At 38.7% G+C, this 18,487-nt stretch overlaps 1 protein-coding gene across 10 annotated transcripts in view; it reads left to right on the top strand.

The window, feature by feature from the left end:
• The window catches only part of LRCH3 (leucine rich repeats and calponin homology domain containing 3), a 123,314-nt gene extending 106,765 nt beyond the window's left edge, over positions 1-16,549 (top strand). For 4 of the 10 annotated variants that reach the window (XM_040349730.1, XM_040349725.1, XM_040349724.1 and 1 more), the window contains 7 exons: positions 6,118-6,198; positions 6,891-6,939; positions 7,181-7,282; positions 7,370-7,479; positions 7,726-7,863; positions 7,940-8,017; positions 10,999-13,950. In XM_040349730.1, the coding sequence (XP_040205664.1) occupies positions 6,118-6,198; positions 6,891-6,939; positions 7,181-7,282; positions 7,370-7,479; positions 7,726-7,863; positions 7,940-8,017; positions 10,999-11,202 (762 nt within the window). In that variant the 3' untranslated portion in view covers positions 11,203-13,950. Of the gene's footprint in view, positions 1-6,117; positions 6,199-6,890; positions 6,940-7,180; positions 7,283-7,369; positions 7,480-7,725; positions 7,864-7,939; positions 8,018-10,998; positions 13,951-15,563 lie in introns of those variants that run through there. The other 6 variants (XM_040349734.1, XM_040349732.1, XM_040349728.1 and 3 more) reach the window with 3 other exon arrangements.
• The last annotated feature ends 1,938 nt before the right edge of the window (positions 16,550-18,487 follow it).

The following is an 18,487-nucleotide window of genomic DNA, read 5'->3' as shown; positions in this document are numbered from 1 at the left end:
ATAGCGCTAAAAAGGTTTTGTACAAACTCGGTTTGGAAAAAATGCATACTTGTAGTCCTAAACATCCTTGTGGTATTTTGTTTTCCCTTCCTACTTGGAGGTTGGACACTTGTGTGCAAGGCTCCCTTTGTGTCTGCAAATGGTGGGAGTGGTGATGTGGTGTGGTGTGTGCACCGCGTAACATGGTGGGTGTAAACAATCGCCTTGTAAAACAAGTTATTCCGTTTTAAAATGAAAGATAACATTTTTTTTGAATAGTAGTATAACAAAAAAAAATAATCAGCAGCACACTAAGCTTCTCTGTGAATGGCTGTGCAACGGGGGCTTTTCAGCACAAGTCTGATCATTGGAGGGAGAGTACACTTCCCAGCATAGATGGAGAACAGACCACGGTCCACCCTGCTTAGTGTGGTCAGTCTTTTATATTAGGAAAGCAGAGGGACTGGCAGGAACACCAGGGATTTTACGTAAAGCAATACAAAGAACAGGATACTTTCTCATACAAGTACATGGTACAACAGGCACATATTATGTGTTCGGGTATCAAACGCTTTAAGTAAAACCAGTGTATAAAGAACATGGTGCAGGGTTCAGGAGTGCGCAACACACAGGTTGAAGGGTTCAAGAGTGTGCTATTCATCACCCCTCATATGAAGAGAAAAGTGGATAACCACACACCAAAAGCTACATACAACTCCAGCTTCTTTATTCTGTAAATGAAGAAGGTCATGAACCTCAGACATCTTTACAGAGAAGCTTGATAATGTATTTCACACCACCAGGGACTTGCCCATAGCATGCCTGGTGGAGTGAAACATGTTAAGTCTTCTCTGTGGAGTTGTGATGATGTCTGCACTTATGATTTTTGGAGCTTTATGTGAAGTTCTGGTGTGTGATTATCCACTTGTCTCTTAGATCTATGGTCACAAGCTGATCCTGTACAACAAGTGTGTAAGAGGGGCTTAGTACAGCTAAGCGCCAACACTTTTTCCACATGCTTACCTTTCACGTCTCAATAGCCAGCCAGGCTCTAGTACCTATAGTGGCCATACCTTTCTTTTTTTTCACACAGTGCGCACTCTGTGTGGAGCTGCATAAGAGGTTGGGTTGTTGCTTGTAAAAACATTAGCCAGACTTTTAAAGTGGTGACCAGTGAGCACAGGGCCAGCTTGTGTGTGCATTTTATTACGCTAGAAATTGCTAATGTAAATGTGTTTTTTTAGATTGTTGAAATGTTTCTTCACATAGTACACATGGGGTCTTGATTTGCCTTTCCTTTTACATTATGAGGTACCCATGTACACGTTCTATGTGGCAATCCTGCTATGTGTTTCATGGCACATGAAATAGAAATCCCTCTTTGCGAAGGTTACACTTTTTTACATTTCGTTTATAATGGGGTGGAATATGTAATGATACATAGCAACCATTGATCAAACTAAACAAACTGATTATCCCAATCGTACAGGACACAGACTTACTATTCATAGTCTCTGCAATGTCCCCAAACAATGATAATGATTTGCAACATGCCCAACAAAACTGTGCCAACATGCCCAACTCGGAGTGCTTATTAAAGATTCTTGTGGCTAAAAGCTGTATTGGCAGACGATTATGCTTACACGTGATGGCACTTTTAAAAGGTATAAACAGAAGAACTGATTGCCACATTCCAAATCTGGACAACATAGGCATAATTCTGGAATGGACAAAGGCTTGATATTCTCAGACCCTATGACATAAGCTAGTGCATTCAGATGATTGGACACTTGCAAATCTTTTGAGGACACACCCACCCTTGGTATCCCCCCTGAAATCCTACCCCATTCCTTGAATCCTCAGTTTTTTTTTTAAGCAAACCTCTTTTTAGCAAGCAAAGCAGAGTAGCACAAGAATAAAGGGGAGGGTGGCCTGTGTTCTGTATCGTACTCAAAGATAAAAAATTAACAGGCAGGGAAAAATTCCTTTATATCTTAATTGGTTTTTGGTAGTGTCCTAAAATGATGGACCTCATCTCACTCTTAGCTTAAAGGAGATGTCCAGCTCGTTTGGCTGGACTTCTATGGATCACAGGAGTGCAAGTCAAGGCACCGGATCATTCCGACAGTGGGAGTCTGGATCCGCCACTTAGCCTCATAGCGAGCCGCCAGAGATGGCCGGTGCTTCCTCCCACCTTATTTTACGGAAACTTCAGTACAGGACGGTGACAATGCAAGTTGTTCCTTCATGGGCACACTTTCCCCAATTCATACTTCTGGGAGTAACCCATAGGGAAATACCCTCACTAAGGGGAATAGTGAAAACCAGGCACAAGGGAACTACGGCATAGGCTCAGAATAATAATCTCTGCTGAAGGCTTGCAAAACACTTGGACCACTCAGAGTAACAATGCTTCCCTTGCATCAGAGCAGGACCCTATTTTTTTTCAATATAATTCTTTATTCAAATAGGACCCCATTTTTAACAACAGTTTTTGCATAAGATTCTTGCTCTATCTCAGGCACGCAATACATGGCCTACCTGACAAAGGCAGATTTTTCTAGAACGTCCCAATTCCTCGGATAACCAGTAGCCTTATTGGAGCCATCACTGTCCATGGTTTAAAAGTGCCAGGCTCTTTCTCCAACCCAACCATCTTTATCTGAGTTGATGCTTGATATATCTGCTCTAGAAGAGGTAATCAAAAAAGAAAAGAACTAGGAGGTGTTAAAGGAGGCTGCAGATTTTTCACCCCCAGGCTTCTATACAGTTGATATGACTTCATGCAATATGTGGATTGTGGACATGTTAATTTCTGCTGTGTACAAAAGCCTCAACATTTCCTAATTTGATCCTCCTCTATCTCGCAGTGCCCCTCTGGGTACTTAGAGAGACATTCTCTATTCATGGGGGGAAAAAAATAGCCAATCTATAAAGTTTGGGACAATACAGAAAAGATTTTAATCCCTCCAAGAATCATTGTCAAACTCTATCCAGTGGAATTGGCGTTCACAAAAAAAGTCCTGGTAGTAAACCCTCCTGTTTCAGTCTTAACCGCTTAATGACCGCCGCACGCAGATTTACGTCAACAGGATGGCACGGACAGGCAAATGGACGTACTGGTATGTCCCCTTTATTTTTACACGATCGTGTCAAGGAGCTGAAGAACGGAGAGATGTCGGTGTAAACACAACATCTCCCTGTTCTTCCTAGTGACATCTCGCTGATCGAATGCTCCCTCATCTGGAGCAGCAATCAGTGACATGTCGCTCATAGCCACGCCCCTTAACAAACACTCCCTAGGACACACACAACCCCTTCAGCGGCCCCTACAGGTTAACACCTTTGGTGCCAGTGTAATTTTTACAGTAATCGGTGCATTTTTAGAGCACTGATCGCTCTAAAAATTACAATGGTCTCAAAAAGGTGTCAAGTGTCCTGTGTGTCCACCATAAAGTCGCAGTCAAGATAAAAATCGCAGATCGCCGCCATTACTAGTAAAAAATAATTATTCATAAAAATGGCATAAAACTATCCCCTATTTTGTAGACACTATAACTTTTGCGCAAACTAATCAAGCGCTTATTGCGATATTTTTATTTTTTTACCATAAATATGTCGAATACGTATCGGCCTAAACTGTTTTTTTATATATATATATATTTTTGGGGGATATTTATTGCAAAAAGTAAAAAAAAAAAATTCAAAATTGTCGCTTTTCTTTGCTGTTTTATGTGGACAACCTAGAACAGGGGTTCTTAACCTGGGGCCATGGATCCTTAAGTGTCCCATGGATGGTGTTTAGGGGGTTCATGAGGGTCAGATGAAAATTAATATATTCCCTATACAGCCCTTCTCTTTCTCCCAATCAGTGGTTTCCTATTGAAAGTTTCATCTTATTCAAGGCAAACTAGAATAACCTCATTGAAATAAACTAGATGCCGAGACAGAGAGGGGGAAGAGAGAGTAACGTAGGTTTCCTGAGCATTCCAACATCATGTCTCTGTTGCCCAGATTTGAAAGGCAACCACCCATTGCTCTGTTAATACATTTTCAAAGTTCTATCAGGTGAAAGCCTAATCTTTTGCTAAAATCGCTTTTGGCAGCAAGGATCATCAGAATTCTGATTTGGGTTTGCTTTCCTTGTTGGGCATGTTGGCACAGTTCTGTTGGCCTTGTTTTTGTCCGCCCTTCTTATTCATTGCCAGGGGACATTCTAGGGTCTACGAATGTCAAGCCCATGTCTTGTATTGTACACTTGAGATAAAAGAAATCCTGACTTCCCTAAAAATTCCTTATCTTGGAGTACAGTACACAACAGAGGACAACCTCACCTGTTCCTGTGTTACCGTGCTTTGCTTGCTAGAAAACTGAGGATCCGTAGAAGGGGGTAAGGCAGGCCTCGACAAAATCCGGGCGCCAGGTCGCAATTGCGACAAATCGTGACCTGGCGCTTGGGGAAGCTTAGAGATGCAGAAGCCCGCAAAGCCGCGGCCTCAATTACCGGCCGGCGCGGGGCACGAACGCGGGCGTAATTGAGGCCGTGGCTTTGCGGCCTTCACAGAAGGAAGCTGAGGACTGCAGAAGGCCGCAAAGCCGCGGCCTCAATTACTGGCTGGCGCGGGCCTCTAATTAGAACCCCCAAACATTATATATATTTTTTATTCTAACACCCTAGAGAATAAAATGGCAGTCGTTGCAATACTTTGTCACACCGTATTTGCGCAGCGGTCCTACAAGCGCACTTTTTTTGGGAAAAAATAAGACAACAGTAAAGTAAGCCCAATTTTTTTTTTCATATTGTGAAAGATAATGTTACGCCGAGTAAATTGATACCCAACATGTCACACTTTTGCATCCGCTCTTGGAATGGCAACAAACTTTTACCTTTTAAAATCTCCATAGGCAACGTTTAAAAAAAATTCTACAGGTTGCATGTTTTGACTTAGAGGAGGTCTAGGGCTAGAATTATTGCTCTCGCTCTACCAATCGCGGCTATACCTCACATGTGTGAGGTATACCGTTATACCGCGAGCTTGGCGGGACGGGGTGCGTTTTTTGGCTCCTAACTTTTTTAGCCGGCTCCTAGATTCCAAGCAAATTTGTCAAACTCTGGGGTAAGGGTTATAGAGGGATTCCAAAGTGGCATAGCCACAAAAGCTTTGGGTGGCTATACACTATTGCTTATCGTGCATCTACCTTTTGTGCACAATCAACATAATTATGTAAGCTAAAATACAGTGGACAATACTGTATATAGATGGGTTAATCAATCAAAAACGTATCTTTTTCTTTCTTGATATGCACAATTTATTATTTTCAAAGTCTTACCACTAATGGCTGTGAAGTAGAAATATACAGTGCTGGCTCTCTTCTTACCTTTAGTAGAAATACAATTAGACAGTTTAATATGTTTTTTCTCTAGTGACCGTGTCTCATGTAATTCACTAATATAATTGTTTGTGCTCCATGCGCTAGTAGAATATCGTAAAATACTATTGAAAATGCTTGTATTATGCAATCTTTCCCTATCTATGGCAGGATCTAGTTTCAGTCAAAGCAGTAAATGTGTACAAATTCTTTCATTTTTAAGCAAGCTGCGGTGCTCCAGGTTATTAAAACATTGTTAATATGGCGGGGATTCCTTCCAAATGGGACTATATGCACCCTTGATTGTAGGTCAGTGCAAAACATGACAAGCTCAAGTTGTGTAGCATATGTTGTAGGACGTTCACACTATAGTATGTATTGACTGTTTATGGCAAAGTTTACCATGTATTGTATGTATGCCTTAAACAGCCATTCTCTTTGTATGTACAATACATGTGTAAGCCTGTCTTGTCTTGCATTGCTAAACATGTTCTCATCGCAATGTGCTTGTGCTTCTGAATGGCAGCTTAATTAATGGCGGTAAACTCTGTTGCTTTACATTGTGTGCATCATTGCTTCTGAGTTTGGCTTCCTGCTCTGTATTTGCATGCAGTTGGCTGGTGACTTGAGATGCAGCTGTAAAAAAAAAAAAAAAAAGCAACCACCCATTGTGAGAACAAATGTCTGGTCATTCTTCTGGGTCACTTCTGTCTTCGCTGCCTTGTTTCCATCTTTCTTTCTTCTATCTTCTCTCCCTGCTGCTGGCAGAATGGCTTTGAGCCACACTTTGTCTTTGAGATTGACTGTAACACCAATACCATAAAAAGGAGGCCAGGAAGCCACATCCAGGTGAATAAAGCATGCTGGCTAATGCTGTTTTGGTATATTAAAATGTCATTTATAAGTCTTTTTTTTTTTTTTTTTTTTTTTTTTTTTTTTTACTTTGCCATGACTAAGTGACATTAACTGCTGTCTATGCTCCTTCCAGCAATATTAATATGCGGTGTCCACTTTGTGACATCTGTGCTGCTTGAACTTTCTCTTGTCATTGTGCATCAGGAGTTTTTAAAAATTCAAAGATGAGTGTTTGTTTTGTTTTTTTTAAAGCCAACTTTTTTTTTGTATACTTCTAAAAGTGAAATCTTAAGATTTATTAAGCCTAGGGTTTTGGATCTTTGCATGATTTCCAAAGATTAAAATTGATCTTCATAAATGTTCCTGTTTACAGGAGATTTTTTATTTTTTTCAATATTTGCTCATGATTTATAGGCATGAACAGTGTATATGTCGGTGTACACATTTTTGAAAGGAGGGGGAGGAGGGTGGATGTGTCTGAATTTAGGACTTTATTTGGATATTTCTGCGTGTCTGTTAAAAATACATATATACACATACATATTTTGTGTTTACACATATTTGAACAATTGGAGTCATCATAGTTCCTGTGTGTTTGTTTTATGTTCCTGTTTCTACAGCAGTTGTTGCTCTTGATTGTGTGAATTTTATTCTTACTTTTAGCTTTTGTAATGTTTTGTTTTCAGAGTGATGAGAGGTCATCGGTCACGCCTGTATCACCCTCCTTGCAAACAAGTGAGTGAAGTATTTTTTTTTTTATCTACTTTCACATATTTTTCAAATTTTATTGGCCAGTGATTACATACCTAGTTTTTGTGTGTTTGTGATCATGTTGGTCAATGTGTTGAAGTGAGGACTGCAAAAAAATATAGCTAACAACCTTGCACATTGTTTATAGTGGCTTTAAATGTTACTGAACAGGTCATTCATGATATATTCCAATTTTTGTTTCATAAATCTACATTTGGCTTTGCAGTAAATTTGTCCTCACCAGCAACTGTCTTGCCATTCCGAAACTCACCTCAGCGCCCTGAAAGCTTCTTATTCAGAGCTGCAGTTCGAGAGGATAATAAAAGAAGTGAGTGGCAAATCCTGTTCCTACTTGCTTAGTTTGGACTGTTTGTGTGTGTTACAGTCTGATGCTTAATTTGTTTATTTTTAACAGGTAACACTCCACCGCTAACTGCTCCAACGAGTGACGGCTTAAACTCTGGATCCAGTCAATGCTCTACAATTCAGCAAGAGGAGCAGGAAATAACAGATCAGCTCAGAAAGGTTTGTACTCAGCCCCGCATACTCTCAATTTCACCCATTACATTTCTTGGCTAAAATTATTTATTAAAGAACTGAACCCAGATTTTTTTATAAAGCAAGAAGGGAGATGAATTTGTCACTGCTTGGGGAACCCTTTTTGAGAAGGGTTTTTGTTGTTGGTACTGGTAATTGTGCGATACAACTTGGTTTTTCTTATTGCGCACTTTTTTGGAAATTTTTATATATATTTTCACCTTTTTCTCTTAGAACATAGAGTCACGGTTAAAGTTATCACTTCCTAATGACCTAGGAGCAGCTCTGACAGACGGGGTGGTTTTGTGTCATCTAGCCAATCATGTTCGGCCAAGATCTGTGCCTAGCATCCATGTTCCCTCACCGGCTGTTGTAAGTAATTTGTCTGTTTTATGTTAATAATAATTTTTTAAAAGCCAGCTGTGACACCACTGATTGTCTCCAACAGCCCAAGCTTACTATGGCAAAATGCAGGAGAAATGTGGAAAACTTCCTAGAAGCCTGCAGGAAAATTGGTGTCCCCCAGGTAAGATGCACTGCTTTGAGGAACTCTACATACCACTGGATACTATTCCCTTTTATATTGTCGTGTGTGAGTCTTCTACATAGCATTTTATTCTGTTCTTATATAAGATCTTTCATGTCTGTGAAAAGCTTGCACGTGGTTTCTTTGCAATGGTAGCCTCAAAGCGGTAGTAAGGTTCGCATTGTCATTTTTACCTACAGGTAAGCTTATAATAGGCTTATAATAAGCTTATGTAGGTAAAATGAATCTCTCCTAAATGTGCACCATTTAGGACATGTTCACTTTCTTGGCAGCCGTTGCATCACCAGCGTATGTGCTCTGAAGGAATGGTATACCTGTACCGTTCCTTCAGAGCACTGTGGCCGGGACTCCTGCGCACATGCACAGGAATGGCGTCACCTTGGCTCGGCCAATCGGGCTGACAAAGCCTGTGATCCCAGGAAGACTGGATAAAGATGGAAGCCCTGTCAGTGGTGACAGCACACCGCTAGAGGGCTTTGTTCTAAGGTAAGTATTTCATAATGTGCTAGTATGCACCTTTTGTCATGGCCATGGTTTACTACCACTTTAAAAAAATGGAATATGCTTTGCACATGGTAGGTATCCTCTTTGCTGCTATGCCTTTTATGATTTTTTTTTTTTTTTTTTGTTTTTTAAATCCATTTGCTTTGATACACATCCCTGTTGAACTTTCATGATACTTGTCTGGTTTTTGCTCATAGAATTCACTGTTCAGTAGACTTGTTCAGTAGACTCTCAATTTGACAGCCTACTGTCTCAAACAGTTCCTCTGTCACTCTGTGTACTGCAGATCTGTCTAGCCATATTGAAATTGCCTAATGATTTGCATTGAGGATTCCCCACTATATAATGATGTCACTCTGTACATAGTTGAGCCAGACAAGAGCAGTCTTTGTGTGTTGCATAGCAAAATATGTTACTAAATACTAGGATATGGTTATCTAGAAGAGTCATAGAAAGGAAGCATTATAGCATTATTTTTTCCACAGTGACTAATGAAACTTGCATTATGTAAAAATTATTTTGGGGACTATATAGAATAGAATATTTTGTGTAGCATAGAAGCAATTGATACAGTAATGGCAGTACAATATTGCTGAAGATCAGCAAATACTGGTAAGGGATATGTATACTATTTACAGTCGTATGCAAAAGTTTAGGAACCCCTGACAATTTCCAAGATTATCATTTATAAATATTTGGGTGTTTGGATCGGCAATTTAATTTTAATCTTTCAAATAACTGAAGGTCACAGTAATATTTCAGTAGTGAAATGAGGTTTATTGGATTAACAGAAAATGCACAATATGCATCAAAATGAAATTAGACCGGTGCATAAATTTGGGCACCCTTGTAATTTTGTTGATTTGAATACCTTTAACTACTTGGCATTGATTAATTGGAACACACAATTGGTTTTGTGAGCTCATTTAGCCTTGAACTTCATAGAAAGGTGCATCCAATCATGAGAAAAGGTATTTAAGGTGGCCAATTGCAAGTTGTTGTTCTCGTTGACTCTCCTCTGAAGAGTGGCAACATGGGGCCTCAAAACAACTCTCAAATGACCTGAAAACAAAGATTGTTCTACATTATGGTTTAAGGGAAGGCTACAAAAAGTTATCGCAGAGATATAAGTGTCGGTGTCCACTGTGAGGAACATAGTGAGGAAATGGAAGACCACAGGCACAGTTCTTGTTAAGGACAGAATTGGCAGGCACATATAATATTGGAAAGGCAAAGGCGAGGGATGGTGAGAACGGTCAAAAACAGCCCACGGACCCCCTCCAAAGACCTACAACATTAACTTGCTGCAGATGGTGTCACTGTGCATCCTTCAACAATTCCGCACACTTTGCACACACGCCACAAACAGAGTCGCTTGAGGTATGCAAACGCACATTTGGACAAGCCAGCTTCATTTTGGAATAAGGTGCTTTGGACTGATGAAACAAAGATTGAGTTTATTGGTCATAACAAGGGGCGTTATGCATGGTGGCAAAAGAACATAGCATTCCAAGAAAAACACTTGCTACCCACAGTAAAATTTGGTGGAAGTTCCATCGTGCTGTGGGGCTGTGTGGCCAGTGCCGGTACTGGAAATCTGGTTAAAGTTGAGGGTCGCATGGATTTCACTCAATATCGGCAGATTCTTGAGAATAATGTTGAGGAATCAGTCACAAGGTTGAAGTTACGCCGGGGACGGATATTTCAACAAGACAATGACCCAAAACACTTCTCAAAATCTACTTGGGCATTTATGCAGAGAAACAAGTACAATATTCTGGAATGGCCATCCCAGTCCCCAGACCTGAATATCATTGAACATCTGTGGGGTGATTTGAAGTGGGCTGTCCATGCTCGGCAACCATCAAACCTAACTGAACTGGAGATGTTTTGTAAGGAGGAATGGTCCAAAATACAGTCATCCAGAATCCAGACACTCATCACAGGCTATAGGAAGTGTTTGGAGGCTGTTATTTCTGCTCTACTAAATATTGATGTGATTTTTCTGTTGCCCAAATTTATGCACCGGTCTAATTTCGTTTTGATGCATATTGCACATTTTCTGTTAATCCAAAAAACCTCATTTCACTACTGAAATATTACTGTGTCCTTCAGTTATTTGATAGATCAAAATGAAATTGCTGATCCAGACACCCAAATATTTATAAATGATAATCTTGGAAATTGTCAGGGGTTCCTAAACTTTTGCATACAACTGTAACTATACAGTAACTGTTATTTTTGTATTCATTAACCTCTTATTTTGTTTTCTAATAAAACAAAAACATAGTTTGGCAAACCAAGAACATCACTGCTCGTTTTACTACATTTTCTGTCTTTCTCTCTCTTGTCAGGGTTCTAGTATCTGCAGTGATGTGACTCTCTAACTGCATGGTTGTGTTTGCATGACTGACTCTGCATTTCTATTTTTCCCTTCCTGCTTGCCCCCTGGACAGGACAAAGTTTGTCTCCCTTCAGATATTCTTCAGCTAAAGCTCTGCAACGTTAAGGGGACTCTGGAAAGTCTCCTCTCATTTGGAGAAGGCTCACAACCACCTGCTCTCTTCCACCTCCTGGGCTTTGGGGTTTTTTACTGCACCCTTATGCTTCTCCTCTACCTGCTCTATCGCTGGCTTCTTACCTTCTGGACACAGGCATGAAGACAGGGGAACCAGCTTACTAACCTTTGTTGGGGTGGGTGTGATCGTGATGCTCCCATTCAGTTCCTCCACAATTTGCAATGCTATAAAGCACAATCCAGTGTTAAGCTTCGGCTATCCAATAATCCTACTGCCACCAAAGCCAACAGTGCAAAACAGTATGACCTCTACAACTGTGATTTACTGGTGAATGTTCAGGCTAGAAATAACTCTTCTATTCATTTTTCTTATGGTCCATTTTGTAGTAAGCTGCCTTTTTCAGCAGTGGAGTACTGAATGTGGCAAAAAGCCCACTAATCCATGGATAAACAACTTGACTACTGTTAGCTTGCTTCAACTCTTGTGCCTCTGCCAAAAGCTGGACTTGATTTTTTATTTGTATTTTCTTCCAGCTTCAAAGAGCAACAAATATATTCTGTTCAGGCAAATAAACTGTTTACTCCAGGCCATTGGTTTACATGCGCATTGGTTGTCCGATACCAGTCCCGTGTATTTCAGTAATAACACAGTTTAAACAAGATGCTGGTGCTTTTTAAAATTGGATCGCATATTTGCAATCTTAGACTTCCTATGAAAACGTCAGATTTTCCTTGAATATCTATGGGATAGCTGTTACTTTACCCAACTTCAGGTCCTGAGGACATAATAGTACATGCCAGGCAGGCTGTAAAATAAGAGTGAATGTATGTACCTTACTGAAGCCTGTGCACTGCTGCCCAGCAACTGCATGTATCCCACGTTCAGGTGTGTAGCATACATATTGCCCCACCACATTCTTTTGGTTCCTCCTGCCAGCTAGTATATCACTTGGCTGGGGAGTGGTGAATTTGTGGCTTAACATGCACACAGTGTATTCACTCTTTATTACATCCAACCTTGCGTGAAGATGTGTGTTGCTTTAATGGTCACAGCACAGAGGATCCCATTTTTAAAGTGGGGTTATGGCATTTACTGTGGCCATACTGTTATTTATTTTTTTGGTTTTTTTTTATGGATTTCTAACTCTAGCTGCCTGCACCCTGAATGATCTAAAGGCGTAAGAATGTGTATACATGATTTGCTCTGAAAACTACCTAAAAAATGAATACAAATGTGATAAAACGTTGCAATAAAAATCTCTATCAAAAATGTGTAAAAAGAAAAAGTGATAATAATAACTTGCCCAAAACAGCTCATATGTTGCACACAAATGTACAAAATATATCCCCAGTAGTGCAAAATCACTAAAAATTGTCACTGCTCTTTTTTTTTTTTTTTTACCTCCAAAAAAATGTGCATTTTATTTTTTTTCAAAAGGTGAGCTTTAGTTTGTTTTTGCTGATGAGCGTTTACCCAGTAGGAGAAGGCGGAGGGTTGTGTGGTTTCACTTGGAGCACGCTTTCATTGAAGAAGCTTGATTTTTGCACTACTATTTTACTATTACTATACTGTGTGTTTTTTTTTTTTTGTTTTTTGTTTTTTCACTTGGGACTATTTATACGTTTTGGTCTTCATTTGAATATTTTTTACAATTTATTTGTGTGCAACATATGAACGTTTTTGGATAACACAAGTTGATTTTGGATAGATTATTGGCACTTGTATACACACATTTTCACTTTTTTTTTATATAAACATTCTATGAGCTTTGTATAGATTTTTATGTAGTTTTCAGACCAGCACATTTATACACACATTTTTTTTTTTTTGGTTTGTGTATTTAAAGCACAGCCATGTGTTTTATGAATGTGCATTATACCTAACTTCAGAATTTGAAAACAAGTGAAGCTCCATTCATTTTAATGCATGTAAGAAAGTGTCAGGAGGAGGAGAACCCAGTTACAGTATGTTAACTGGCCTTCGTGTGATCAGCCTCTCCTGTGCAATGCAGAAAATACACCATGGGGACAATGCAAGATTTACACAGCAGCCTGCATTTTATGAATACCAAAGAGTAAGCAGGGTTTTGGGTGGTAAGCACCGGTTTCTTTTTTAAAGCGGAACTATGCTTACCTTAATTCCAGCAATGCGCTATCCTTGGACTACCCACTGGATGCTGGCGTCTTTGATCGTCCTGCTTTTAGGGTCTCGCTTGCCAGCCACTTTCATTGGCTGGGCCGAGATTATGTCACTCCCCCGCATGCATAGGAGTTCTGTCGGCTTCGGCATTGCTGAATTTGTGCATTGAGCTGCACGTGCGCAGCCTACTGTACAGGGGCGGACAGACAGGTAGGTAGCTTTAATGCAAAAGAGACAAATCATGTCTCTTCTGCATTAAAAATCCTGCCTGTCTGCCCACTTTAATTTTCTAGCATGAAGTTCCAATTTAAACTAGTGTGTGAAATTGAAACCCTTTAACATCATACGTATTCAGATCTCTATTGAAAAGCCATCTGTTATGAGTGCTTAAAGTAATGTTAATCTTTTTGAAAATACTTGCTGCCTGGCTGTCATACTAATCCACTTTCTCAAATACTACTGACTCAAAAACAAATATTCAGATCAGAACTTTAAACATTGTTCTTTATGATCTGCATATTACCAAATTGTTTTAATATTAAGAGCAACATGACAACCAGAAAACTAGAATTTTTAGTGGCATTCTTGTATTTCTGTTATGACCAATTTATTTTGAACTCTAGATAGCTGTGTAAGCAGTTGGCATATTTAGTTCTCATGGTGGGTAAAGATGTAAGAAGATAAATAATGGGCATTAGCAAACCAGGAAATGGATCTCGTTACTGAGAGCAAGAATTCATATATATATATATATATATATATATATATATATATATATATATATATATATATATATATATATATATATATATATATATATATATTCAGTATGTTTTTTTCACGTCAAATTCAAGCTCCTAGCAAAGGGACTATAATTCATCATGAGCTGAATTTTAACTGCCCTAAGTTTGAGTATTTAAAAAAAAAATGCTTTGATTGTGGGCAAGAATTTTTCCATACAGTAGAAGTATTCTCATGATGATACATGACAAACTGATTGTATATCCTGGCTTTCTACAACACAGCAATATGTTTATAGAAGAAACTGAGCAAATGTTATAAAAGCTTAGAAATGAGGTGAATGTGATCTCCTTATGCTGCAATCTGGACCTAAAGTTTTGTGTACTAAAACTGCATAGAATGAAGCTGTTAAATGATGATGAGCACAGACTTTATCTGCCTTTTTCCCTATGTAATGCCAAACTCCAGGTTTACTTTATTTGCTCAAGCTTGGCCTAGGCAAACTCTTGAAAGTTAAAAGTAAACCTGATTTTGGTTTTAATGGTGTGCTAGTTTAGCGCTCACTTGATGTCTAAAAGCAACAATATGGCTGCCTCCTAAAGTGTCCTGCAGCATTGTGGCAGATATCCTAAAGCACAACCATTCAATAAAGCAGTATAGCAGCACCAACAGTAAACTTGAGTGCATTTTACTTAGTGGTATTTTATTTGTCCTGCAAGTGCTGTGTAGAATAAAACCAGTTTGATTTTAGAAGTTACTTGAGAATGGAAGTCATTAGCTTGCATACATACAATTCAACACAAAAATTGTCATAACCTTGGGGATGAACTTGCAGGATTGTGTGCCTTACTTATGCTTAACCTAATATATACACTGTCAGGTTTTGTTCATCTGTCGGTGAAAAAAAAAAGGGGGGCAAGAGGTATGCTGTGCTAAATACCAGTTTTCAGTTACACTCTTTTTTATAGCATGTAGCTGCTGGTACAGTTTGATGTGACAGAAAACAAACTTTAAGATGGATATCTGACTGCGTGTGTCGCCGGAATTAATACTACTGCAGTGTACTGGGCTGTAACTAGGTTCACTGTCCAGTCTTGGCAGAGAGACCTAGCGCAGTCTGTTGGTATACAGCAAGGAGCATATAATATGGAGAATGCAGAGCACTGCTATATAATGTTCTGTCATGCTTCTGTTTTGCCAATTGCACTTTGTTTTTCAGTTTAACTTTTCTAAATAAATTTTGCAATAGACTTCACATGAGTCGCTTCTATCTTTTCTTCCAGCTCTTTATGGTATCTGGCATGGGGAATAAGACTCTGTTCTATACCTCCTTCACATATTTCCTGGCCTTTGAAAAAATTCTTCCTCTACAACTGTACATTAATTATCACACTAATAGTATTTTTTGTTTTTTTGTTCATGTTCTTGCCAACTACATTCCCAATGCATGGTGTGTTGATTTTTCATCTAGTTTTCTTGGCATCACATTTCGTTCCCCCCTCTTTTTTGTTAATATGTTTATTTTGTCAATTTATGGTTTAGTTTAACATCTGCATGCGTCTGAGTGTATTTTTGTTTTTTATTTTGATTTTCTATTTTCTTTTCTCATTACTTCAACCCAGGACTGCCTATGTTTGCCTCTCCACATCCTTGAAGAGACCGGACTTGTAGAAGTTTCAGGAACCGTCCAGGCATTGTTGGCCCTTGCCCCCCCTAAACAGCTGTCCCCAACCAGTGTTTGAACTCGGTAGCCACTGGTTTCTCATTTTGTGCACTTCTGCTTCCCACTACTCACTCATAAGGGGACCTCTGTCCAACACACAAGGGGAACAGTTCATGTGAAGCTCCATTATGTCTGCAGAAAGTTTTAATTGAATTTTAATTAACTTCAAAGTTACACATACACGCACACATTTTTCTATTTGTTATCACTATTCTGAGCACTTTTCTAAATTAGGTTGCATTTGGTTTGCCATCTGTCCCAAAAGCACAGGAATTTATTAAAGTGCAATATACTATGTGCATCGTAGACCGCCAATGTTATGAGGAGTTATAGACTAAACCTTTCAAGGAACAATTACTACTTCCTCCTCTCATTATTGGCAAAGGTCCTTCATATTCTGCAACCAGGTATCAAGAAGGCAGCAAATATCTGAATTATGGAAAGCCCTTCATTTTTCTTCACTTCAAGGAATGATCAAGATGGACAACACCATCAGTTGATTTAAGGTGAACAGGACTTCTTCTCCAGAGGAAACTTTAATATTCATGAGGTATTTTTACCTATTCCAATTGTAGATAATGGCACAGACATGACATGTTACTGACACACACAGATATTGTTTATAGTCTTGGAACATTTTCCTTTTTAAATACTTATTTTCCTTAAAATGTTTGAACATTTTTTTTTTTTTTTTTTATGGGATTCAGTGAGCTAGCGGCTGGTTTGTGGGTTGTTTTTTATTTATAATTTTATTTATTTTTTCTTATTTTAAGCTCTTGGATTTCTCATATCTGGTCATGGTAGCCACAGCAAAGAGTTAAAACTACTCATTTAGTATTAATTGAGCTTTTAGTTTTGGAAACCCCAGTTGCCTGTGAACAAAAATACCAGGAGACCTCTATTGCATATTCATGTCCAGTAAACAAGCCCAATGGTAAATGGTTGCTTCCAACCAAGATAAGAATGGCAGAGCGTGGATAAATACGGTTAGACTTCTATGATTACTGTTACAGCATAGTGTGTCGGTTTTTTTACAGCTGCTTACAAGCTCCTCTTGACACTTATTAATGCATTGTGATGCATTTGAAAGCTATTAGGTACTACATTTCAGTACAAGGCGGCCAAAAAAGGTGTACAGTGTGTTCAAACCAAGAGTGCAAAAAGAATATAAAAAGTGCAAATGTTATGCCCCTTTTTAAATGAATAAATATTCATGTCCAAGCCATATAATAAGTTGCTGAATCCACAACTACCTACATAAAGCAAAACTTAAATACTATTTTTTGCTGCTGAATTGGCAATCTAATGATGAATCAATATCTTCAAACTGTACTTCTCAACTGTATTACCGCTGTAGGCACTGGATACACTAATACAGAACTTTGTGATTGGTAAGGTAAATGTATGGTATTTTTCATGCAGTTTGGGATTTAAACCTAGCTTCACTTTCAGCAATTGTCTCTTCCTGTAACTTTAATATAGGTTGAACTAGATTGTAAAATTGCTTTCTCAAATTCAAACTAGTGATGTGTTTTTAGAGTTTAGCCTTTTATCTAGCACATTACGGCCTGTGAAATAGTTTGTTGGAAAACCATTTTCTTTAACAAATCCACAAGGGTTTCCCATCATAGCATAAATATTTCTGTATTTACCAAGCATATTTTTCTCGCTTTTGAGTTATGTATTTTATGGTCACTTTTGTACAAACTTTCCAACTCTCCAGACTTATTTGGATTGTTTATGAACTAGTACAAGAACTACAACTGGGGTACAATGTGCACTTCTGGTTTGAACACTACATAACTTTTGTAATAACATTCAGGTCGATTGAGCCTTTGCAATGTTTTGGCAAGTTATAATGCAGCTACAACAAAGAAATGTATGTATTTCATGGACATTATTTTTTTTTGTGTAATCCAGAAAGCACACATTTTAGCAGAACGTAGAGTTCACCTTTTAAGCTGTAAATGTGTGAGCTTCATAGATTAGTGACTTTACAGACTTTATTTTTTTTTTCTTTTGGTTTTGAGTAGAATATTGACATTATGGTCATGTCCAGGACTTGCCTGTGCTGATTCCAAAGCAGTGAGGTTCTACCTATTGAGTTTTTGCCTTGGAGGTCATTACTGCTCTTGGAATCTAGGAAAGGCAGCTTTCTATTGGAGGAATCTGACGCAGTTATTTTACTTTGTGACAGATTCTTTTAAATTGCATAAATGCCCTAATATTACCCCATTATGTGATCTCTTTTTAAGATGCATTGACCATAATTTATCAATATAATGAACGTATGAGAGTACTTAAAGGGTTTGTAAACTCTCACCTTGTAAAACAACCCATTCAGTTTAAAATAGAAATGAAAGGCAAAACATTTATGTATAGATATAAAAACGCATTATAATGCCCCCCCCCTTTTAAAAAGAAAAAACACATTCCCTCTGTTTCCAGCATATCTAGAGAACTGACCACGCTGTGCTTTCCTGCTTTGTGTGGTCCGTTTTTAAAAGGAAAGCAGAGGAACTGACAGGAATATCAGATTTCACACAAAGGAAGCAATACAAAGAGGACAGGATACTTTTTTTTTTTTTTTTACACAAGTACATGATACAACAGACACATCAGGAATATGAAATGCTGACAAAAGTTAGAGTCCTCCCTTGCAGTGGGGGCTGTCCCTGCGCTGCATTGGTTAACTGCTTGTTTAGCCTAGGGGACAGTTAAAGCAGTTTTGCTTGCCCAATCCTCCACTCCAGTATGCTCCTCTGATTCAGATAAGTAATGCTGCTTTTACAGTCCTCTAGACTAGGGGCCTCCAAACTTTTT

The sequence above is a fragment of the Rana temporaria genome, chromosome 4 (genome assembly GCF_905171775.1).
Source record: "Rana temporaria chromosome 4, aRanTem1.1, whole genome shotgun sequence".
In the NCBI taxonomy this organism is placed as follows: Eukaryota; Metazoa; Chordata; class Amphibia; order Anura; family Ranidae; genus Rana; species Rana temporaria.
This window is presented reverse-complemented; position numbering and strand designations above follow the sequence as displayed.